The 26,092-nt window shown below is 34.0% G+C and overlaps 1 protein-coding gene across 3 annotated transcripts in view; it reads left to right on the top strand.

Moving 5' to 3' along the window:
• Positions 1–324: 324 nt before the first annotated feature.
• crema (cAMP responsive element modulator a) overlaps positions 325–26,092 on the top strand; it is a 29,174-nt gene continuing 3,406 nt past the window's right edge. Inside the window, exons 1-7 of one of the 3 annotated variants that reach the window (XM_056480031.1) lie at positions 325–419; positions 5,251–5,320; positions 8,842–8,958; positions 11,560–11,645; positions 13,535–13,683; positions 15,575–15,763; positions 25,057–25,213. In XM_056480031.1, coding sequence (XP_056336006.1) covers positions 5,261–5,320; positions 8,842–8,958; positions 11,560–11,645; positions 13,535–13,683; positions 15,575–15,763; positions 25,057–25,213 — 758 coding nt within the window. In that variant the 5' untranslated portion in view covers positions 325–419; positions 5,251–5,260. Of the gene's footprint in view, positions 420–5,250; positions 5,321–8,841; positions 8,959–11,559; positions 11,646–13,534; positions 13,684–15,574; positions 15,764–21,246; positions 21,430–25,056; positions 25,214–26,092 lie in introns of those variants that run through there. The other 2 variants (XM_056480039.1, XM_056480048.1) reach the window with 2 other exon arrangements.

Raw genomic sequence — 26,092 nt, 5'->3', positions numbered from 1 at the left:
GTTTTATTTTTGGTTACTTACCTATATTTTTATTTATTAATTTTGAGTAAAATTTGTTTTAGGCTAGTGCTTTTGTTACGTTTGTTTAAGGTTTGTTACAGTTTTTATTATCAAATTCTTCTTCTAATTATTATTATTATTAGTAGTAGTATTAGTATTATTATCATTAAAGTCTCAAATGTAGTCACTGTTTTGAAAATGAACTTTTTCAACGGTAGTTTTAGGGCGAGTGACAGCAGTCTCACAGTCTATGCTCCACCCAGTGTGTTCTTGTGTATGTGTGTGTTGTCGGGGCCTCTGGCGGCGCATAGTCCACATTTCCCAGACGCATCATCAGAGCTGACGTGGGCTCTACGTGTGCAGCGAGTCGGGCTTCCACTCCACCCGTAACGAGTGACGAGACTCTACGTAAAACTCTGGTAAGTTATTGCAGGCATGATCCGCCACCAGACAGACAGAGAGGACCTGGAGATGAACGCAGGAAGACGAGCATAACTTGCTACTGTTCAGCTTGTTTTTACAAAATAAAGCGAAGCTGTCATGGACGCGGTTCCTGGTTCAACTAACGTTAGCGCCAAACTACCGTTGACAGAAAAATAAACCTGCGAACAACTCGATTTCTTAACATAAAAGTTTGGAATTGGTTTTGTTACACTTAAACGGCTAAACAAAACAGTCTATGCAATAAAGCGAAATGGTCAGCTTACATCTATGCTTGGAGTTATTAAAAATTAATTGCATTTGTGGAGAATGATGTAACGTAACGGCTCGGGAACGTGCAGAAAATAGTGGGCTAGTCTAAAAAAAAAAAAAGAACTTTCTAATGTTTAAAAGCTGTCCTATATTTATTTGTGAGTTCTTGTACGCATGCATGTCAGATCCGCGTGCCACTGTTGCTGTTACATAAGCGCGTGCTGTTTAAAGTTTGCGCGCGCTTGTTCTGTCAGTCAGAAATAAAACAAGTAAACCGAGTTCAGATAGAAGTCTGGAACGAAGATTCTGCATACTAGTAAAATAAATGAGAAAATAAATATTTCGTCATGAATAGTTTGAGTCTACTGAAATGGTTTAGAAGTGTGTGCACTGGTCTAGCGAATGAGGAAGTGCACGCGCCTGTTGCATCTCTCTCTCTCTCTCTCTCTCTCTCTCTCTCTCTCTCTCTCTCTCTCTCTCTCTCTCTCTCTCTCTCTCTCTCTCTCTCTCTCTCTCTCTCTCTAATCACCCAAACTGCTGTTATTGCGTGTTCATTCTAAACACCAGTCAGTCTGTTTGTTTGTTTTTCTGTTGCAGTCATGTAACATATGGGTCAATCAGAGGAAGAAAGAGGTTTCACACATCAAAACATTACAAGTATAATAGTTTTCATTTTCCCATTGTACAGTAGATGAAATTATGCCCTCGTAGACCTTTTTTTACCTAGAAAACTCAAAATGTAAATTTTGCTGTAATAAAGGAACACTCATTAAAAAGTCATTCAATTTAACAATGTTTAGAATATTTATTTGGGTATTTAGAACAGCAATCATTTGAGCCCACATGTAAAAATACTAATATATTAAAGCTATAGTGTTTTTTAACCTTACTATAGGAAAGTGTGTTATACTGTAAATATTACAGTATTTACAACAGTTTTATTTTTAACTATGCAGTATTAACTATAACAAACTGATGAACTGTAACAATACTATATTATACTTTCATTTTTACTACAGTAAACTGGTGTAATTTAGTATAAACAGTTGAAATCAGAATTATTCGTTCATTCATTTTCTTTTCGGCTTAGTCCCTTTATTAATCCGGGGTCGCCACAGCAGAATAAACCGCCAACTTATCCAGCACATGTTTTAAACAGCGGATGCCCTTCCAGCCGCAACCCATCTCTGGGAAACATCCATACACACTCACTCACACTCATACACTACAGAGAATTTAGCCTTTCCAATTCACCTGTACCACATGTCTTTGGATTGTGGGGGAAACCGGAGCACCCGGAGGAAACCTACGTGAACGCAGTGAGAACATGTTCCACACAGAACTCCACACAGAAACGCCAACTGACCCAGCCGAGGCTCGAACCAGCAACCTTCTTGCTGTGAGGCGACAGCACTACCTACTGCACCACTGCGTCGCCAGTAGAATTATTAATCCCCCTGTTTATTTTTTCCCCAATTTCTGTTTAACGGAGAGAAGAATTTTTCAGCACATCTCTAAACATAATAGTTTTAATAACTCATCTCTAATAACTGATTTATTTTATCTTTGCCCTGATGATAATATTTTAATAGATATTTTTCAAGACACTTCTATACAGCTTAAAGTGACATTTAACGGCTTAAATAGGTTATTTAGGCTAACTAGGCAGGTTAGGGTAATTAGGCAAGTTATTTTATAAAGATGGTTTGTTCTGTTGACTATCAAAAAATATATATATATAGCTCAAAGGGACTAATAATTTTGACCTTAAAATGTTTTTAAAAAAAAAATTCAAACTGCTTTTATTCTAGCCGAAATAAAACAAATAAGGCTTTATCCAAAAGAAGAAATATTATCAGACATACTGTGAAAATTTCCTTGCTCTGTTAATCATCATTTGGGAAATAATGAATAATTCTGATTTCAACTGTGTACATATTCATTCATTCATTCATTCATTCATTTTCTTCTTGGCTTAGTCCCATTATTAATCCAGGGTCGCCACAGTGGAACAAACTCACGTGAACACGGGGAGAACATGCAAACTCCATATATATATTGCAGAATTTGTTTATATTTCTTGTTGTATTACCGCAACAGATCAATTCAAGCACTTTACTATTATAAGGTTCGAAACGCTACAGTATTTACTATTAGTTACTTTAGTACTTACATCCCTCATTTTTACATGTGGAATGGCACTGAAAGACTCACAGTGATCGCAGTGCAGCCTGAACATACAAATAAAATGCCATTTCAAAATTAATACATTGCAGCTAACCTTCAGACTAGGGCTTGGTGATATGGCAAAAATGCAATCTCGACAATTAGAGGAAAAATTAGAGCGTCCATTAAATGGCATCACATTTTTCGGCCGATAAATTTTCGGTGGCCGAAAATTCAGTACATCTCTAATATCAACACACTTTTAGATTCTCATTGCTGCACATTTCTGTTCTGTGATTGGCTCTTATGTCAATATAGACCAAAAAGTCCAGAGCTTATCATTGTTATTGACTTAAATTTTATCGCGATTCGATATAATATCGTTTATCAGCCCAGCCCTACCTCAGACCACTAGATTTTAGTCATCTGTCAGTAAGACAATGCATAATAAAATGTTGTTTCTTAATAAAATAATAAAATGTTATGTGGCAGCTTATTCTTTATATATTCATTACACACATTATAGACTTTTATATACTTTTAACAAGTACTGCTCAGAAAAGGTGTTTTATTGTATTTTCACATCAATATGTTGCACTGCATGATATTAGAACAGTATTTCACCCATATTTGGAGTATTTTAAGTTATTTGAAACGTGTATATGATTTATATGTACAGTTAAAGTCAGAATAATTACCCCCCGTCAATTATTATCCCTCCTGTTTATTTTTTTTACCAATTTTTGTTTAATGGAGAGAAGATTTTTTCAACACATTTCTAAACATAATAGTTTTAATAACTAATTTCTAATAACTGATTTATTTTACTTTTGCCATGATGACAGTAAATAATATTTGGCTAGATATTTTTCAAGACACTTCTATACAGCTTAAAGTGAGATTTAGGTAGTAGTGTAGTAGTAGAGACATACTGTGAAAATGTCCTTGCTCTGTTAAACATCATTTAAGAAATATTTAAAAAAGAAAAAAAATCAAAGGGGGCTAATAATTCTGACTTCAACTGTATATAAAGCACTTCTGTAAATTTAATATGATGCAAACAAAACTATTGGACATCCCATCTTTAACTTTTTTGTGTCTGAAAATGGAGTAAAGTACAGCATAGAAACTAATTTGTTTAGTTTTTCTCATTGAGTTCTTCTGATTAGTTACTGAAGCAGTGACTCCCTGTTTTGTCATAAATTCATCATTGCACATTTCTTTTCTCATAAGATCACAAAATGTTTTGTTTCTGCCTCATTGTTTTAATTTATGTACAGTATCTAAGGCTCACACAAAGGCAAAACATCCACTAATCTCCTTACATTTTTACACTGTAGGAGATTAGGCTTATGACGGTATCAAATTTTCTTGTTGCCATTAATTGCTGAAGGTTATATTACACTATGCAGTATTATTACGATATTGACCTAAACTGAAAAAAAGTTTAATAAGTACAACGTATATAACATCACAGAAAAATACGTTGCTTTATTATATATAAATGTTCAGAGTAAATAAATGTGTCAAACAAATTAAACTGCAAAAAGATCTTATAGATGTAGAGGGGACCTATTATACAAAAATCACTTTTATAAGGGGTTTAAACACAGTTGTGGCAACAGTGTGTGAATATAGCCAGCCTCTAATGGTCAAAATTAATTAATTTCATTTTTTATAATCACGCTATAAAACAGTCACTTTGATTGACATTCTCCCTTTGTACGAGTCATCAGGGAGGAAAAGCCCCACCCACTAGTGACAATCTCTCCCTCATTAGCATAGGAAGTTAGTCTTGTTTTGAATCTGCCACTATGCTGACACACAGGCATTTGTAACTCGGCCCTCTTTTGAAAAGCGCACAATCTCATAATATAAGTAAGTCTTTCCAGTTCAATATATAATCCAAAAGCCCTTCTAGCTTGAAGAAAACCAATTAAATGCCTAATTAACCAAACATTCTTAGTTAACCTGATTGACCTAGTTAAGCCTTTAAATTGCACTTAAAGCTGAATACTAGTATCTTGCAAAATAACTAGAAAAATATGCACTGTCATCATGGCAAAGACAAAATAAATGAGTTATTAATACTGTTACGGTTATACATGTGTTGAAAAATGCATAACAGCATTCTGGAAATATCAAAAAAAGAATTAAAACTTTACAGGAGGTCTAATATTTTGACTTTGACTGTAAGTTTCCATAATCCATGAACATTTCATCACAAATTCAAACCTGTATTATTGCATGTCATGTAGAACCACCGGATTGACAAGTGCTGTGCTTAAACGAAGAATTATTGCGTCAAATTCAGCAGGCTGCTAAAAAAATCGGATGACGTTTGACTCCGCAGAGCGCTGACTGTGCATTTCCTCTCTTCTCTGTTGCTAGGCCGTTCGCCATGGAAACTGCAACCGTAGCGCAACAGGAAGCCAGTGCAACTGAGAAAGCAACAAGTCAGGTACAGTCTCACTCTGACTCACTCACACACATATAAGACTTACACAAATGGATGACGCTTGTTTCGTTTTCTGTATAAAGACCATGCTTCAGAATGTTATTTTATAACTGAACATATGCTGTAATGCACATTTGTGTGCCAAGGCAGGGATTGTTTTAGATAATGACATTAGTTGGGTTATTGAATTTAGATACTGCTGTATTAGGTGAATCTCCTTTTTGTCAAATAAGTTTTATTTGGTCATTGAATAGATAAATATTCTGATCAATTCTGATCCAGCTGCGTAGCCTCCTCGCATGGAACCGCTATACTATAAAGGTGTTTAAACCCTCTACCGCACAGTGTCACCATATGGCAACATGATATTTTTGTTAATTTTCCTGACACTGTTTCTTTAAGACCCACATTAAAAAAATTTTTGTTGGAAAGAGAAGACCTTAGTGTAGCCAATGATGTGCTTTGGTTAAGTCACATGACATGCAGTGTTTTTCTGTAGCGCGATTTCTGACAGACTGGCATTTATTGCGAGTAGTTGCTGAATGCAAATGTAAACGTCAATAAAAACAAAGGATCAAATTATGTCAGATCCACAAAAAATCTGAAACATCACCTCCATAATTTATGATGACATATTCACAACACCAATTTTTTTAAATCAAACTAGTTTTTTGTAAATCGATCATGTATGTGTTGCCAAATGGCAACTGTGCAATAGTGGAACGTGCAATATTACAATGTGTTAGCTAGCTAGCAAGGTCAGCTGTGAACTTTTAAGTTGTAACTATAACAACATGAATGCTAGTAATATAATGTTGATTAGTTGTATGTAAATGGAATTTGCATTATGGATAAAATCTAGTTTTAATGGCAATAGATATGAATAGAGGGAACAGAGTATTATCGAGCACCACCATGTTCTATGGTAATTGAAAGAAGAGAAGGACAGAACTGGCTCTTCCTGCAGATGACAGTGAGGATGAGATGGGTTTTAGTGACCATGAGAATGATGTAGACTGGACATTTGATAGAGACAGTTGAGGTAAGTTAGCTCAGAGGCAGATAAGACAGGCGTAGTAAAGTATATAGTATAATATATAAATATTGTTAGCTAGTAGCTACATTATATATATATATATATATATATATATATATATGCCCTTAAATAATAGGCCTATAGCCTTCGACAGCAAGCATCAGTGTTTTTTGAGATTGAAATAGGAATAAGGGATGACGGGGCAGGGTGGTGCTGGATATGTGCGTACCCTGACAGTTGAAGTCAGCATTATTAGCCCCCCTTTGAATTTGTTTTTCTTTTTTAAATCTTACCTAAATTATGTTTAACAGAGCAAGGACATTTTCACAGTATGTCTGATAATATTTTTTCTTCTGGAGAAAGTCTTATTTGTTTTATTTCAGCCAGAATAAAAGCAGCTTTTAATTTTTAAAAAATCTTTATAAGGTCAAAACTATTAGCCCCTTTAAGCTATATGTTTTTCGATAGTCTACAGAACAAACCATCATTATACAATGACTTGCCTAATTACCCTAACCTGCCTATTTATCACAGTGAACCTAGTTAAGCCTTAAATGTCACTTTAAGCTGTATAGAAGTGTCTTGAAAAATATGTAGTCAAATATTATGTCCTGTCATCATGGCAAAGATAAAATAAATCAGTTATTAGAAATGAGTTATTAAAACTATTATGTTTAGAAATGTGTTGAAAAAAAATCTTCTTTCCATTAAACAGAAATTAGGGGGAAAAATAAACAGGGGGCTAATAATTCAGAGGGGCTAATAATTCAGACTTCAACTGTATATAAACTTACAAAAACAAACAAACAAACAAAAAACACCCCAGCCTGTAAGTATACGATACAGGGATAATCAAAACAACCTTTTAGTTAAAGTACATTGCTTTAGGGCAGGGGTCGGCAACCTTTTTTACAACAAAGAGCCATTTCAAGAGTTCACACTTAGCTGATGATTGATTATAAAGCTTGTTTGGCATGCGGTCCCGGGAGAGAGCCCTGAGCTCATAATATCCTCAGGCCCGGGGCTCCCTCCCATTTGCAAGGCGAGAGGGGAGTTTGAGCTCAGGTAGATCTTGAGAACTCCCCCTGCTGTAGTAACTAATGAACAGATAGTGATTGCTCTTAAGAGATAACTACTTACTAGGAGCATGTCTATGGTGCCGATTTGGATTAGTCAATTAACTTAAGTTACATGTTTTTGAACGGTGGGAGGAAACCCATGTGAGCACGGGGAGAAAGTGCAAACTCGGCACAGAAATGTCTGCTGGTTTGGTAAAGCTTGGAACCAGAGACATTCTTGCTGTGAGGCAACAGTGCTAAGCACTGGTCCACCATGTCACCCATCTAGGAAGAAGGAGGAGTAGGGGTGGAAGGAGGGATTCTTCAAAATGAAGGTAGCCGTTGTACGTAACTCAGGGTATTTGTAGTAGCTTAGGCGTCATCTGATTGGTACATTGAGAATTTGATAATGCTGATCCAGCCGCTAGCAATCCTAAGCATGTGATGCTCTCGAAATTAGTTTATAAATTAACTTCACTTAGAGTTTTTTTGCAAATGCATTTTTTTTATGAGCCATTGGGGTGTGTATATTACTATAAATAATATAGGTTTTACAGGCCCAACTGAAAAATACTAGAAGGCTTTAATTACAAGCTGTTTATATATGGCAACAAAAAACAACACTTAAAACAACTAACTACCTAACTACACGGCGACGCAACACGATAAAAGGTATCTTTCCAATGTTAAAGGAGTTTTTGTCCTAACCATCTCCGACAGCGATATGCAAAATATCTATTTTAAAAAACGTTTCTATTTCTGCGACATCGCAGCAGAACAAGAACACGTGCTGCTAAGGCAGTGATAACCTCAGGTACTGATTATGTGCTTTATTCAGTGTTTAAACACCAATTTATGTGACATTTATTGCCATACTGAAAGCAGCAGCAGATAGTTTACCTCAGACCTTAAAATAAAATAACTAAAGTTAGCAGACTGTTTGAAAATGAAGGTTAGAACTGTGACTCAAAATAACAACATCAGTCACTCAGTAGCCTATTAATAATGTTAAAGAGGTTTAATGTGTATCAATTAGATTAGAAGCCTTTACCGTTTCGTTGGGAGTGCAGCATATTTAAACGTTTGGTGCAGACAGACAAATTGCTTGTCAAATGGTGTTAAAGGGGACCTATTATGCAAAAATTACTTTTATAAGGGGTTTAAAAACAGCTGTGTGGCAACAATCTGTGAATATAACCAGCATTTCAACCCAAATATGAACAAACTTAACCGTTGGGTTAAAAATTTTAATTTAAAATCTTTTAAAAATGTAACCCATTGATGGGATTTGTCCATTTAGTGCCCAAGAGTATTAATACATTAAAACTAGCTTTTTAAGAGTGTAAATGATAAGTTCATAAAGTGTTAGTTAACAGTTTAAGTAAACAAAAACAATATTTGGCTAAACAGTGTCTCTGTGCCTCTTGTAGGTAAATGAGGGAGTGTCTGTGGTTTCATTACCTGATGGACAGACACTACAGCTGCAAGGGGTCATTCAGACGACACAGCCCTCCGTCATACAATCGCCTCAGATACAAACTGTACAGGTAAACGCATTTTGTTTTTTATACACACGATACAGTTGAAGTCAGAATTAAAAGCCCTCCTGAATTATTAGCCCCCCTGTAAATTCCCCCCCCCCCAATTTTTGTTTTACGCAAAGAAGATTTTTTTTCAACACATTTCTAAACATAATAGTTTTAATAACTCATTTCTAATCACTGATTTCTTTGATCTTTGTCTTGATGACAGTAAATAGTATTTTACTAGATATTTTTCAAGATACTAGTATTCTACTTAAAGTGCCATTTAAAGGCTTAACTAGGCTAATTAGGCAAGTTAGGGTAATTAGGAAAATCATTGTATTATGATGGTTTGTTCTGTAGAAAATCGAAAAACATATTGTTTAATGGAGCTAATAATATTGACCTTTAAAGGGTTTAAAAAAAAAATTAACTGCTTTTATTCTAGCCAAAATAAAACATATAAGACTTTTCCAGAAGAAAAACTATTTTAGGAAATACTGTGAAAAATTCCTTGCTCTGTTAAACAGAAAATATTTGCAAAATAAAGAAAAATTCACAGGAGGGTAATCATTTTGACTTCCACTGTACATTCGAACAGGACTGATGTAAACAATACCAAAAGTTATCTACAGTCCACACATATTAAACCAAAACATGAACTCATCTGTGAGCCTTTTTTTAAAGAACAATCCTGTTATTCATTTACCTGTTCTTTCACCTGGAGTACTGACCAATCACATTGCAGCCAGTTAAGGCTTCAGCCAATCGCCGGGCACAGTTTGCTCATCCTAGGATCAATGGGAAGGAGAAGCAGATTGACATAGTAACAAGAAGAGCGAGAGTGGCTCTGTGGAGCAGTAATCAGATTAAGGTTGTGTGAGAGTCTATGCTTCTGATCTTTTCCGTCACACACACACACAAATCACACGTCGGACAAAACAAATCTGCTCAGGAGAAGAAAGAGAGTACTTATGGTCACTTAGCATGGTTGATATTTGTAGTTTTAAAAATGAGAATTGCTTATTTAATGTAATAGTACAATCAAAAAATAATATTGTCATTATTGTTTTCCAAGTGGATATGGCATTTTTCAAGCTCAAGTTATTCAAATGATTTTTGCTCCATGTTATGCCTTTAAAGGTCCATGAAGTTAAAATAATGTTTTTAAACGTTAGGATCATTATGTTTCATATCATTTGATATTGATAATTATTACATTTTTTTAACGATACATTTAGGTATGTTAGGATTTTTTGTTATTTAACCACTTTCATTTACCAACATTACTAAGGCAAATAGTTTTAATAGTCAAAAACAAAAATATTTAAACAAAATATCTGATTTCTTTATGATAAAATAAACATACGTGTTAAAGAGACTCTTAAGACCCATGCACGCCGGGACGCATTTTGCTTGCGTTTTCCGTCAATGTGTAATGCCTCGTGACTAAATAAAGCCAATGTAATTGTGCACACCAACATGCAAAACGCCAGGCATAAAAGCATCATTTTTTTAAGAAACTCCTCATGCTCGTTTTTTTTTTGTTTTGAAGTGCCGTTTTAAAACCTTCTCCACCAATCAGGCTCTTTTGTTCACATGCATGGAGAGGCTGAAGTTACAGTAAACAGCACTTGGAGGCGACAAGCGCAAAACTGTCAATGCGAGCGCACAGTGAAGAAGATGCCCAGAGGCGATATGAACGTGGAGCTGCTTATTGCACTGGTGAACAATAATCATTTCTTCATCGCTAGAGCTGGAGCTGCTACTTGAACCATCCATGCTTGTTTGAATCGCCAGTAACTTTAACAACAAGTGTGTCAACTTTCTGTCATCTTCTTCTGTGTTACAAACGGTTGTCAGAAGCCTAAAGTTGTGTAGCGCCATCTAACGTCAAGGAGACGTTCTGCTCGATGCCAGTGAAAATCGCTTGGGTTTGAATCCTTGAATGTGTGCCTCGTGCAAGTCATGCGCCTCCATTGGAAATGACAAACTTACAACTTAAGCTTATTTGTATTCCTTCCAAGGCGTACGTTCAGCAGACATATTTGAATAAAACTATAGCCTTCATACCAACACTTTTTTACCGTTATTGACAATGGTGTTTGGTCAGTAAATATTGATACGAATTTTATCGCCCAGCCCAAGATAATATTAGCGATATCCGTTAGCTCGTATGTTCCAAAACAGTGACAAAATTCACATTTAGAAGATATAAACCTGACATAAACATCCAAAGCTTGCAGTTTGCCATTTTTTTTTACATCCAATCAAATGCTCTCTAGTAACTAACATGCCCCGCCCCCCTTTCAAGATGCTTCTCGTTTGCTTTTCATTTGATGCACTTGAGCTCAACCGCTCTCACTGGCAGAGCCGTGATAAAACAAAATGATTTTAGCGGGTTTTTTTTTTTTTTTATAAAGAGGAGGAGCTACTGCCTCCATGTTTTAGTTGAGACTAAGTAAAACATTGAATAAACAATTTTAAAAGCACCTCACGGGACCTAAAATCTGTTTACAATATAAAGACTATATGGTTATTCACTGATAATCTTGAACAAATGTTTATTTTAAAGGATCATTTGGAAAACATGTTTTTAAGCATATCATCTTTGTATATTTTCAGGTAGCTGCTGATACTGGTGGTCCAGGAACAACACCATCAGATCCTCTAAAGAGGAGAGAGATTCTGTCCAGACGACCGTCGTATAGGTAAGATCCATTCTTGAGTAATGCAATATTATACTAGCGTTATTTATAAACTATTTTAGTTTTTGCAAATATTAGGAGTAAGATTTGCTTTTAAAGGTGCTGTATGTAAGCTTTTGACTCTTCTAAAGCATAAAAATACCATAATATTTTTGCAGATATTTTATAAAACATGCCAAGCGAACATTCTTGGTTATCTGAAAAACAATACTGAAGTCAGATATTCTGCTTTGAAACAGCTGTCTTTGTTTTGGTTATTTTAACCTGCCCAATGCTAGTTTAGCCAATTATATATCAGCACCCCGGGTTGCCTTGGTGGAAAACCACGTATTTCATTCATTAATTCAGAAAGGCTCTCAAAGCATCCACCCATGAGCGAAATGTGACCTTCGGTGGACAGTAGCGGACTCCAAAATGAGACGCAGATTCAGAGTTCCACATGAGGTTATTAATTAGCAAATAAAATAAACATTACGAGCGTAAACTTTATTTGAGCATGTTACATTGTAACCCCGTGTCTTAACAACACGCTACGTGACAGAATTTGCAGTGATAAGCAATTTGCACCAGATGAAACATGACAAAAATTGAATTAAAGCCATTCAGAAGTATAGAATATGCACTCTCATGAAAAGGTAAGGTTTATAATCTAATAAATACATAATAAACCTCTTTAACAATATTAAATGTAGATGCTGTATCACTGATATTTGTTGCTTGCACTGAGTCACAGTTCTGAAGGTAAATTTCAAACGGTTTATTTTATTTTCAAGATCTGAGCTGAACTATCTGCTGCTGCTTTCAGTAGTACGGCAATAAATGTCTGTAAAATGGCATTTAAGTTCATAGCACTTAGCACTTAATAAAGCACATGAGGTGTACCTGAGGTGATCATTGTCAATTTTCTGATGTTCAGGTGGAAGAAATAGAAGCCGTTTCTAATATATCAATTCGAGGTGTTGGTTAGGACAAAAACTCCTTTTAATATGGAAAATATTCCTTCTATTGCGTGCCGTTGCTTTTATTTAGAACACAACCTAAATCAACCTTTAGACTCGATTGTCAGACTCCCTCAATCTGGCAACCTGCCCTTGTGTTTGTTTTGATCCAGGAATGCAATACGGAGTTCAACCACTGGGTGTCAAACTTACATACTGCACCTTTAATATTTTCGAGAGTTTATTTTAGAGTTGATACAAATTGTATTTTTATGCCTATTTTTACCTTAAAGTTAATTATTTGATTTGGTTTACAAGCTTTACAAAGTTTTCAATTAGTATTTTTTTTATATTTGTTCAGCTTGATCAATTTTCAAATATGTTTAAAATCTTTAAATATTTTGAGCTTTAGTTAATAATGGAGATGTACCAATGCTACGTTTCTCATCCAATATTGTTAACCGATTATTTTGCCAATCCCAATACCAATACAGACCTTTTATAACTTCTTTTAAATGAATCACTCTATTATTTTGAAAGAAATTCACGTGAAAACTATATTCTTTCCATTTCAGCTAATTTCAGAGTCTCGGTCACAAACAGAAGACATGTTATTCAAATTAGAATTCAGGTCATTCATTAAATTCTAAAGATTCAATTCAGATTTTTATACAATAAGCTTGTATTCACTTACCATAAACAAAGGCATCAGCTTTTGAAGAAGAAGACAAAGTGTCAGCCTTAGGACACAGGAAAAAGTAGAGTTAATAGAGTAGCTGCTGAAAAAGAGGAATTGTCAGCTGCTTGTTCATCAAGGCTGCAGAGATTTGCCTGTAAGTACTGTATTCTGATTGGTGCCGGTGGTTCTATGATCTACTCAGAGTTATAATGCTATTGTGAAATGCAGTCAGATATTTTAGATGAGGTTTTTTTCATCCACATATACATTTTCAGGAAAATCTTTAATGAGCTGTCGTCAGATGCACGGGTCGAGCCAAAGATTGACGAAGAGGAGAAAGTAGAGGAAGAAGCTCCGCCCACCTCCAGTATTGCTATGGTGACAACTCCATCTTCAATCTACCAGACCAGCTCAGGACAGTACAGTACGTCCCACGCCTGAGATATTGATAGAAAATTTCTGTTTCTTTACAGGACTATTGTTTATTAGCACTTTATAATATGACTCCATTTGTTAACGTCAGAGTAAGGAGATATTAAAAACGTGTTCTGAATTTGTCACACAACAGAAAAAAGTGTTAATCAAGTGTTAATTAATTCCCCAGCCAAATTTGAATGCTAAAACAATCGCTAAGTAACTAAATTAAGTTATTACTATCTTTAAAAAATTAGCATGACTGTCCGCTCTGAAAAGCAGGGGATGTGTCCACTGGCGGTGCCGAAACCTCGCCCACTTCCAGCAAAACGGCCATCTCCCGACTGTCAAATGCTGCTTGTAGCCCTATATACATTTCTGGAGACCGCAAATTATGTAGCCAGAGGTAGGTATGGCTGCATTTCGTCTTTAAAACAAACGCTACAGTGCGGTATGATGCCTTTCCTTTTCACGCTTACCAGCTGACCCGTTACCTCCGTGTGGATAGCTTTCCCGATGTTACCAGTTTGTCCAGTGGCTCGCCATGTACAATCTCAGAAAAAATGGTACAATGTTGTACCAAAGAAGGTACAAACCCTTGTCACTGGGGCAGTACCTTTTTATGGAACAGAATTGTACCTTAAGACAGAGAAACAAATTTGTACCATTGAAGTTTGTAACTTTAAGGACATGATTTGTACCATGGAAACCAAAATATATCTTTGGTTTTTAAAACCTGCAGATACAATATTGTACCTTCATCAAAGGTACAAATCTGATCCATAAAGGTACCACTACATTGACAAGACACTTTGTACATTAATAGTGTCAAAAAGGATGACCAAACAATTATTTAAAATGCCTTAAATGTTTAGTTTACAATACCTATAGTTTTATGTTTTACCAGTTGTTTTGTAATATTGTATTATAATAAGTAATGTTTATGAGTTTCTTTAAACATATACTTTTAAATGATGATTCATGTTTCAATATGGAAATTATTCATAAAATCACTTTTAAGTAATATTTCCAGTAATATTTATTTTCATAGATATTGTTATAAAGAAACAGTTGTTTAACACTTTTGTACATTTTTTAATGAGAACAATTGTGTACCTTCATTCCAATTGTACCATAAAAGGTACAGAACAGTTTCATAAGAAGTCTTTTCCGTACCATATAAGGTACAACTTTTACAAAGGTACAAGACTTTTCCTTAAGGAACATTATTATAAGAACATTAAACTACCGTGTACCTTTTTTCGGAGAGTGTACGTTGGGTGACTTGAGACGCGGAGAGGAGTTGACCATGACGACGGGGTTCGAGTCTGTTAAAGAAAGGTTCCAGACAGCAAGTAAGACAAAAACAATAGTCAAAAAATAAAATAAACAAGTAAATAATAGGGTGAGAATGTGGTAAAATCTGAAAACGTGGTAAAAATCAGGCGAGGGCTTTTCTTTTTCTGGATTGCTTTTTAAAACTGTCAGTTAGGTTTAGGGAAGTGGGTGGGAGGGTCAATCTGTGTTTTTGAAAACATTATCAGTTGGGTTCAGGGAAGGAGGAGGGTGGGTCAGTCGACAGTGGCCTCTAGTGGTTTTACGCGAGAAGAGCAGGCACGAAGGGCACTTGCGAGAGAAATTTGAGATCTCAAAAAGCATACACAGCGGCCTCTGGCGGATTCGCGAAAACAAAAACTGCAAAAAAAAAAAAAAAAACTCCTGGGACATATTTGGCACTCTCCAGAAATGTATATAGTGGTACATTTTCAAAATTAGGCTGGGTTGGTAACTTTACATCAAAATTTCTCAGGAATATGAAAAATTTTGGGCTTGACTGCATATCGTTTTATTGCACAATCCTAGGTTCAACACTGTGCACATCTTCTTGTTTATCTGTGCAGTTGCAATCACTCAGGGTGGAGCGATCCAGCTGGCTGGCCCTGGAGGAGAGGCTTTACAAGGGGTTCAGGCTCTGACTCTCCCCAGCCCCGCCACACCTCAACCCGGGGCCACCATCCTGCAGTATGGAGCCCAGCCTGGAGACCACGGCCAACAGCTGCTGCTGACAGCTGGACAGGTGCTCGTTCAGGGTAAGACATGGGAATGCAGCTACGCCAATAGAAAACCCCCTAACTGTTTTCTGGAGCAAATTCTTCCTTTTTTATTTAAGAGAAAAAGCTTACATACACTGGAAAAAATATGCATACATTTTGGGATTCATGATTTTTTACTTATTTATGCTTTTGAATTGCATTATGGGATCTTGGCCTTTCCTCCAAAAGTTTTTGATGTTAAAAAAGTTTGAAAAGTTCCTTTTTTTATAGTTTGAAGTGATATATTGTCTGTGTTTTTGTTGTAAATTACAGTACAAAAACCTGGTGATAAGCTGCCAGTACCTTCTCTGTTATTTTACAGACTTAATTCTCTCTATATTACTTCTTGTCTCAAACTATGAAAAATGTCAATACAAGTCACTTTTTTAATTTTCTGGGTTGAATTTTCAACATCAAAAGAGACAGAGCAGAGATAAAAACTATGGATACAGATTAGCATCTAAAGTAATTGACACAAAAGACACAATCTACACATGCGTACACATATTTTTGTTTCTGGTTTAATAAAAAATAAATAAATTCATTATAAGAATCATTTTAAAATGCTTATATTTATATATTTATTACTGAATGATAGGGTCTATTTTACATATTAGGCTACTAAAGCACAACAACAGCCTTTATATGTTCATTAAATATAATGCAAATTAAGTTTTTAGTCAGTGAAAGTCAGAGAATTTAATAGTTGTGGCTTGAAGCCTAGATGTCTCGTTCTCCGTTTGCCATGCTGGAGAGGTCACATCGAATACAGCTCTCATCTGATTGGCTGAAAGGTACGAATCACCGCATTCTCATTCATCATGAACTCGCACATTTTAAACATTCAAAACTATTTCTACACTGTTATATATTTGCAAATGGTGTTTTGCATTTGTAAAACATTTTATTAGGGATGCTCCGATTAGGATTTTTGAAGCCGATACCAAGTACTGATTCCATGTCATTGTGATCAGCCGATTCCAATTCCGATTCTGATGCTTCAAGCTTGATATAACTTTGCCATTGCATAAACACACTTTCTCTCTATGTATGAGATCTTGCCGTACCTAAGAGAATAAATTAAGGATGTTGCATACATGTAATGGTCAGAAGCAGCTTAAATAAGAAAAATTACTGGAAACATTGCTTACATGTTGTAGCACTGTGGATGTATAACCTGGGTTGTAAACTCGTAAACAAACACTTGCGATCGGATCATAAGATCAGTTCATGAGGATCGGCCAGATCAGCGAATACCGATTGAGTCGTGAAATGCGAATATCTACCGATCGATTAAATTCAATTCAATTCTCCTTTATTTGTATAGCGCTTTCACAATGTAGATTGTGTCAAAGCAGCTTCACATAAAAGGTCATAGTAAATAGGAACAGTGTAGTTCAGCTTGTAGTGTTTAAGTTCAGTTTAGCTCAGTTCAGTGTGGTTTAAAAATCACTACTGAGAGTCCAAATACTGAAGAACAAATCCAATGATGCGCAGCTCTACAGATCCCGAACCATGCAAGCCAGTGGCGACAGCGGATCGATCAGAGCATCCCTATATTTTATGAATATGTATTTTAAATTTGTGTTTTAAATATGTATTTTAAATTTGTGCACGTGAATTGTTTTTGTGAATATATATAAATATTTTGCGCACATGAATTTGGTTTTATCCATGTGAATTTGGCTACGCATGTGTACATCGTGTCTTTTGCGTGAATGACTTTAGAGACTAATCTGGCTCCATTAAAAACCTCCCATAATTCAATTGACACAACACCATTCTAACCACAAAATATGTAACCTGTAAATTAACCAACATGTTTTACAGTGTGTCTTTTACAACATGTTGTATTTGTTGTCTTTTTAACAAAGTGGAAATGCAAAAGTGTGAAAATGTTTGGGACTGAGCTTTGTTATGGATATCAGGCCCTGATCTTGAAAGGACACTAAATATATTGCATTGTGAAAAGCTTGTTAGACTTGTTTTCATGTGTTGAACTTCCACATTTTGCAAGAGTAGGTTGTGCAGGAACCGAGAAAAAAAAAACAGGCTGAATATGTTGTGACATAATATTGGCAAACTATGGTGGAAGATTTTGATTTGCAAACATACAGGCTTCAGCATGTTAACTCTGTTGGCTGGAAATCTGACTTTGAATGGAAACTTTAATATCACAATAATATCAAATGTTCTCTGATAAGCTGGGTAGTTAGAAGTCTTTGTGCTGAACAATGCAAAAATGATTCGTAATCAGTATTTTGGTCTTGTTCTCAAGGTGAATTGCGTAAAACGGCCTTGAGATATTACAGGGGACTTATTATGCAAAAATCACTTTTATAAGGGTTTAAACACAGTTGTGTCAAACATCATTCTGTCAAAATAACTAGTTTTTAATGGTAAAAATGTATTAATTTTATATTTTATAATCACACTTCAAGAACAGTCTGCGGAAACACTTTGATTGACATTCTCCCTTTGTACATGTCATCAGAGGGGGAAAGCCCCGCTCATTAGTGACAATCTGTCTTTCCTTAGCATAGGATGTTAGACTTGTTTTTGAATCTGCCACTATGCTGACACATAGGCATTTGTAGCTCCGCCCTCTTTTGAAAAGAGCACAATCTCATTTGAATTTAAAGCGACAGTCACCAAAAAAGCACTATTAGGATCAAAGCTTAAAAGGGGCAGGTTCAAAGGGTTATTAAACATTATTTATGTGGTATTTTGAGTTCTTATACACATATCTAGGGGCATCAGAGTTATTTTACAGAATAAGTCCTCTTTAACATTCTGAAATAAATATCAAATATTTGCTCACTTTACTTTAAGGTACAATTCTTGCTATAAACAAACAGTTTAGTAACCAACAAACTGTATGTCAGCCTATAAGTTAATATTAATTTTTCATTATAGGATATATTACATTAAAATATATTGCAATAAACAATATTACTGTCATTTCATAGCCATTTTTATGCCACATATTATATAATGTCAGAATGCCAATATAATAGCTTCATAACGCAAGTACACTCATCCAAGTAACACATCATGTTTTCTTCTTGAGAATACTTAATCTAAGCATAGTAATGTTAACAATTTAATTATTAGGCATTGAAATCAGAACATGAAAATGTATATCCTAAATAAATAAACAATGATAAATGTTAACAAAAAGTGCAAGGTAAAAATAATTTTCTAGTTTATCATTGTTTATTTAAGTAACAGATCCTACATTCAAATATACTATAGTAATTTATAGTAAATGCTAGTGTTTTTAACCATACTGACATTGACACATCCAATAGAGATAGAGAGGTTGAGCAATGAGCTAAAATGTTGCTGATATCGTTTTTTTTTTTAAATGTATGGGCAATATGTATTGCATCATCAATATACAGTTGAAGTCAGAATTATTAGCCCCCCCCCTGTTTATTTTTTTCCCCAGTTTTTATATAACGGAGAGAACATTTCTCAACTCATTTCTAAACATAATAGTTTTAATAACTCATTTCTAATAACTGATTTATTTTATCTTTGCCATGATGACAGAAATAATATTTTACTAGATATTTATCAAGACACTTCTATACAGCTTAAATTGACATTTAAAGGCTTAACTAAGTTAATTAGGTTAACTAGGCTGGTTAGGGTAATTAGGCAAGTTATTGTATAACGATGGTTTGTTCTGTAGACTATCGAAAAAAAGGTAGCTTAAAGGGGCTAATAATTTTAACCTTGTTTTTCAAAAAAATTAAAAACTGCTTTTATTCTATCCGAAATAAAATAAATAAGACTTTCTCCAGAAGAAAAAATATTATCAGACATACTGTGAAAATTTCTTTGCTCTGTTAAACATCATTTGGAAATATTTCAAAAAAGACAAAAAAAAAATGCAAAGGGGCTAATAATTTCGACTTCAACTGTATGTGTGTGTACATATTGTCTAAATATTTGTGTTCACATGTTTACATAATAATGTTGGTGACACTTTAGAAGCTAGTTATTATCACTATTATTAATTTACAAATTCATATAAAAATATTAATATACTATATACATGTACTCTACAGATCAAACGTTTAGGGTCAGTCGGATTTTTAAATCTCATTAAGGCTGCATTTATTTCATCAAAAATACAGTACAAATTGTAAAGTTGTGAAATTTTATTGCACTATAAAATAACTCTACAAAAGTAGTTTATAATTTAATTTAATCATTTATTCTTGTGATTTTAAAGATGAATTTTCAGCATCATTACTCCAGTGCTCAGTCATACGATCCTTCAGAAATCACATTAATATTATTATTATTAATATTATTATTAATAATGTAATAGTAATAACAGCAATAATGACTGAAATAATATTTCATTTGAAACTACATACAATAAGAAAGCAGTTATTTTAAAATTGTAATAAATATTTAACAATTTAACTTTTTTATTTACATTTATTAAATGATGCTTTGATGAACAGAATCATTTTCCTAAAAAAAAACATGAAAAAAAAAACTGATCCCGGTAGTGTATAAAATATAGAGAATAGTAATATATATATACACATAATTGTATACTATATAATATAATGACCACATATATTCATAATTTTTACAATAAATTACTGAACAAATTACTTTAAGGACATTTAAATATAATTTTCTGCAAACAAAACTGATAAAGACAATTCTATGATGTGTATAGTTATTTATAATGTCATCAATTATTAATTTATTTACAAATTGCATAGACTTTGATGTGAATTAAGTATTCTAACTTTGTGTGTTTTGTTTGAGGTAAGGTAACAAAAAAGACATGTTTTCTACTGTTGTTTTGCATACTGAGTAAAGGCTGGAAGAGTCAAACTACTGTAGCATTGAGCAGAACAGAAATTTGCCTGATTTCAGACCTGTTGAAGCAGATGTGATTTACAGACACAGCATGTTTGAAGATATTTGTCTATATAAACACTGTGATAGGACTGACATGAATGTGTGTGTGTACGAGTGTGTGTGTGTGAGTGTTATGGTGTTAAATGGACACAGTATCCTTTTGTTTGTGCTGAAATGCTTTTGCGTCATCATGATCTAAAAATACATCAAACTCAACAACTCTTCTCTTCTCTTCTCTTCTCTTCTCTTCTCTTCTCTTCTCTTCTCTTCTCTTCTCTTCTCTTCTCTTCTGAGCTTAAATAAACAAATAAATATGCAACTGCACTAATTTTTAGGCAAGGAAATTAAACATGTATGTTTAATTATAAAATGAGTCCCCTTTCTTTCTCTCTCTCTCTCTCTCCCTCACACACACACACACACACACACACATTCTCCAGAGACAGTGTGTTATTTCCCTGTGAGGCTGCTGTGATGTCATAGTGATGTCAATGCCCTTAATAGTAATCTGACTGTGCGAGAGAGAGAGGGAGGGAGGGAGAAAGAGAGATAGGGAGGGAGTGAGAGAGAGAGAGAGAGAGAGGGTTAAAGGGAAAACAGTAAGTGTCACAACTCAAACAGAGAGTCAGTAGGAACGCGTGAGAGAGAAACTCAGCTAGTGAAGAGCTGAAGGGCAGACAGAGCTTTAATAGGAAATCAAGCGGAAACACTATCCCAACTGGATTACTACAGCATAGAGATGGCAGTGACCGGGGAAGAGACCGAGTCAGGTCTGAGACACTGCGTGTGTGTGTGTGTGTGTGTCTGTATAGCATATATGTTGTGTGGAGTTCTGTGTTTTGATGTTTGATAAGCTAGAAACTGCTGAAAATGTTGTTTTGTTAAGTTTATTGAGTGAAGATGTATTATTGACTTTGCCTTTTGCTAGTCGAATTGTGAGTTCAGATAATAGCAATAATAATAATTATAATAATTGAATACAAATACGTTAAAATAATAAAGAATATAATGATAATAAAAAGTAATTGGTCTAATAATTAAGTATAGTATTTATTATTATAAGTGATCAAATGATAATTGTGCAGTGCTGTTTGTTTGTTTGTTTGTTTGTTTGTTTGTTTGTTTGTTTATGATTGCGTATAAGCTTTCAGACTGCAGAAATTGTAAACAAGGTCAAAAAATATTTACTTAATAGAAATGATGATGATAATAATAATATTTGTCAAAATAATTCAATATGTTTTAGTAAATTATTATTTTCTATTATAGCTTGATGGAGACACAATTAATATGCATTCACATAGTAAAACTAATCATAATAACATTATTGCATTTATGGTAATTAAATAAATAAATAATAATAATAAATAAATAATCTGTTATAAATATTGTATAATTCTAAACATACTATTTATTATAAACATCTTAAAATAAAATAATACAATTATTATGTACACTCAAAAAGCAGTTTTGCTGTTTGTTCAAACTACTTGAGCTGAATCAACACAATTCTTGAAGTTTTTAGGAGCACAGCTTAATTGTTTTACATTCAATCCACTTAAATTTGCATAAAAACAACTAAGTTAAGTTGTGCTACCCATTTTTGTTTACAGTCTATAGGCTTATATAACATCAACACTCTTACAAGTATTGTTGTTATTAATATAAATAAAAACAGTATAATAATAAATAAATAAGTGTTATTAATAGTGATAGAATAGTGAATAACACAATTATTAAACACCATCAAACATTTGAAAGAAGTACAAGTTTGTAAACACTCTTTAAAACTCAACAAGCACATTTGCATGCACTCATAAACATGATGTTTGCTGTTTGTTTAAACTACTTATTTAAAATGAGCTGAACCAACACAATACTTGAAGTTTTTAGGGGACAACTTTGTTATTTTTTTGCAAATTTAAGTGGATTGAACATAAAACAATTAAGTTGAGGTTATCAATTTGTGTTGAGATAACATGAAGGAATTGTGTGGAACCCCGCATTTTTAGTTACAGTCTATATGCTTATATAACATATCAACACTCTTACAAGTATTGTTGTTATTAATATAATAATAAACAGTAGTAATAATAAACAAATAAGGGTTATTAATAGTGATAATATAGTGAATAACACAATTAGTAAACACTATCAAACATCTGAAAGAAGTAAAACTTTGTAAACACTCTTTGAAACTCTACAAACACGATTACATGCACTCAAAACCATGATGTTTGCAGTTTGTGCAAACTAATCTTGTAAAATGAGCTGAATCAACACAATTCTTGAAGTTTTTTGGGAGGACAACTTAGTTGTTTTAAGTTCAATCCACTTAAATTTGCATAAAAACAACTAAGTTTAATTGTGTTGGGACAACTTGAAGGAACTGTGTGGAACCCAGCATTTTTGCTTACAGTCTATAGGCTTATACAACACAAACACTCTTACAAGTATTGTTGTCATTTATATAATAAAAAACAGTATAATAATAAATAAATAAGTGTTATTAATAGTGATAGAATAGTGAATAACACAATTAGTAAACACTTTCATACATCTGAAAGAAGTAAACGTTCGTGAACACGCTTTGAAACTCAACAAACACATTTACATGCACTCAAAAACAAGATGTTTGCTGTTTGTTCAAACTACTTATTTAAAATGAGCTGAATCGACATGATTCCTGAGGGGTTTGTTTGGATAACTTAATAGTTTTTTGTCCAATCCACTTAAATTTGTGAAAACTAATAAACTAACTTAATTCCTTCATGTTGTCCCAACACAAATATATTGTGTGGAACCCAGCATTTTTTAACAGTGTGTTTCTTTCTGGCTGTTTCCATTTATGCGGTTTTGAAATTTGTTACTCAGTCAAACAAAAACGCTCATTGACATGTTTCTGTTTCGTGAAAATCAGCCTGCGGAATCAGCCCGTGTATCGACACACACACACACACATGAATCATTGAGAAAGAGAGCGAGACAAAAGCAGAGGGAGAATGAAGGGGGAGGAGGATCTTTTCTGTTTGACGTCAGTCTGTTTCCTGGAAGAGAGAGAGAGAGAGAGGGAGAGACGGGGAATCAGGCGGGGGTTTGGGCAACGACGCACACACTGACGTCAGCATTTTGTCACATTGTCTGATAACAAATGCACACACACATACACAGACGAGACGTTAAAGCAGATCCAGTTTATTGAAGGACGTTGATTTTGCTCTGTTAAATCTGTTATGCTCCACTGTCCTTGTGTAGCATTTGTTAGCATTTTGTTTGTGTAATATTGAGTGTGTTTTTTGTGTGTGTGTTTTTAATGCTGTTTGGGTGGGTAGATGTGAAGTTTTCTTTTATGTAACTCTTCATTGTTGTACTTTTGAATTAATTACATAAACTGAGGAGTTCAGTTTGACCTGGGCAGAGTTGATTGGTTGGAGCCAGTGTTATGTGGCTTTTAATTGGTCAGATGAATTGGGTCATTTTCAGGAAGTGTTTCAATCAGTTGCAGAAAATAATAGTTGTTATTACATTCTGTTTACTTAACTTCATTTATTGACACAATTAGCTTTTTTATGTTGGAAATAAAAAAATTAAAAGTAATATATGTTAATTTATTCATAATTAAAATTATGTTAAATTAAAAGTTACAATTACAATAAAAATAAATATTCATGTTTTATCACAGTAAAGTATTGTATTATTATTATTAATAATAATAATAATAATATATACAGTGATACATTTAAGTATTTAATTATATTATTATAGTTATGTATTATACACTTTAAGAACATTTAACATATAATTATGCACATTTATATATTTTATATATAAAATATATACAGCGACACCACCAGTATTTTGGAGCCATAGTATCATGATACTACCATGGTCCCAGTAAACTGTGCAACCCTAACATACATGTATGTATATAAATATATATAGTAGTGATTATAAATGAAGGTTGGAAAATAAAACTAATAATAACTGTAGCTGCAGCACTATATTTTGTATGGTTTAATCAATCTAAAACCTATATGCACTCTTAAGATATATATATATATATATATATATATATATATATATATATATATATATATATCTTAAGAGTGCATATAGGTTTAAGATTGATTAAACCATACAAAATATAGTGCTGCAGCTACAGTTATTATTAGTTTTATTTTCCAACCTTCATTTATAATCACTACTATTTATCTTAGTCATAAAAGAAGAAATCAATAATATCCATGAGTAATATGCTGTAAAGTTCATATCAACATTCACATTGCATCACCTTACTGTACATGTACCCAACCAAATGTGAAAATGTGAACACCTTTTTTATGTCAATTTATCATTTGTGTGTGTGTGTGTGTCTGCCTATGTGTTTGTGCATGCAGCTGCCACAGGAGACATGCCAGCATATCAGATCCGCTCGCCGTCGTCAGGGCTGCCACCAGGCGTTGTCATGGCATCGTCACCGGGGGCGATGCACAGCCCGCAACCCAACGCAGAGGAGGCCACACGCAAGAGAGAAGTCCGTCTGATGAAGAACAGGTAAAGCACACCTGAGCCTCAGACAGTCATTCAGTGGTCTTTATTGATCATCACTGACTTTTTACAAACAAATAGGTCGATATCAGTCCATATAAATAATGTAAAAACATAACGATACAACTTTTGGTTTGTGAAATTACGACACATATAAACATTTCTGTACAATATACATAAATATAATGAATAAATATTGTATTCACTTTCTGATGTAGGTTGCACTTAAAAAAATGAAGAAATAACAGCATTTAGATATGTAAACCCAACAACTGTGCTTATATTTAATATATTACAGAGATAATAAGAAAATACTAGCTAAACTTTACTTAAGACAGTGTGTACATACATATAAACTGTACATACATACACAGGTTTACATGCTTGTTCAGTTCAGTTGAATTTATTGGTACCCTTAGGCAGATTTTTTGCAGCAAAGTTTGGCATTTGATACAAACAATCAAATCACACATATACACACACACATACCCACATATACACATAAATATAAAGTACATATAAAAAATATACAATATTACAAAATATTACAATTTATTCAGAGCAACAATTGATGATGGGACAAAGCTATTCCTGTAACGTTTTGTCCTACTAAAAAGCATCTGAAACCTTCAACCCGTTGGGAGTAGGTAAAACTCCGCAGAGGATGAGAGAAATCGATCGCTCAATTGAAAAAATGCATGTAATTAATGCTCCGCTGTAATTATTACATCACGTATAAACCTCTGTCATTAATATAAAAATTAAAGTTTATGTCTTAAGCTTCTGATTTTACCTTAAGCCCCATTCACACGGGGCTTCAGCGTCAACGCTTGACAGAGGGCGTGTCTGAAGTTGGGGCTGCCACGATCGTCATAGTAGCGTCAG

The sequence above is a fragment of the Danio aesculapii genome, chromosome 2 (genome assembly GCF_903798145.1).
Source record: "Danio aesculapii chromosome 2, fDanAes4.1, whole genome shotgun sequence".
In the NCBI taxonomy this organism is placed as follows: domain Eukaryota; kingdom Metazoa; phylum Chordata; class Actinopteri; order Cypriniformes; family Danionidae; genus Danio; species Danio aesculapii.
The sequence above is the reverse complement of the archived record's forward strand: the minus strand, read 5'-3'. Positions and strand labels throughout refer to the sequence as shown.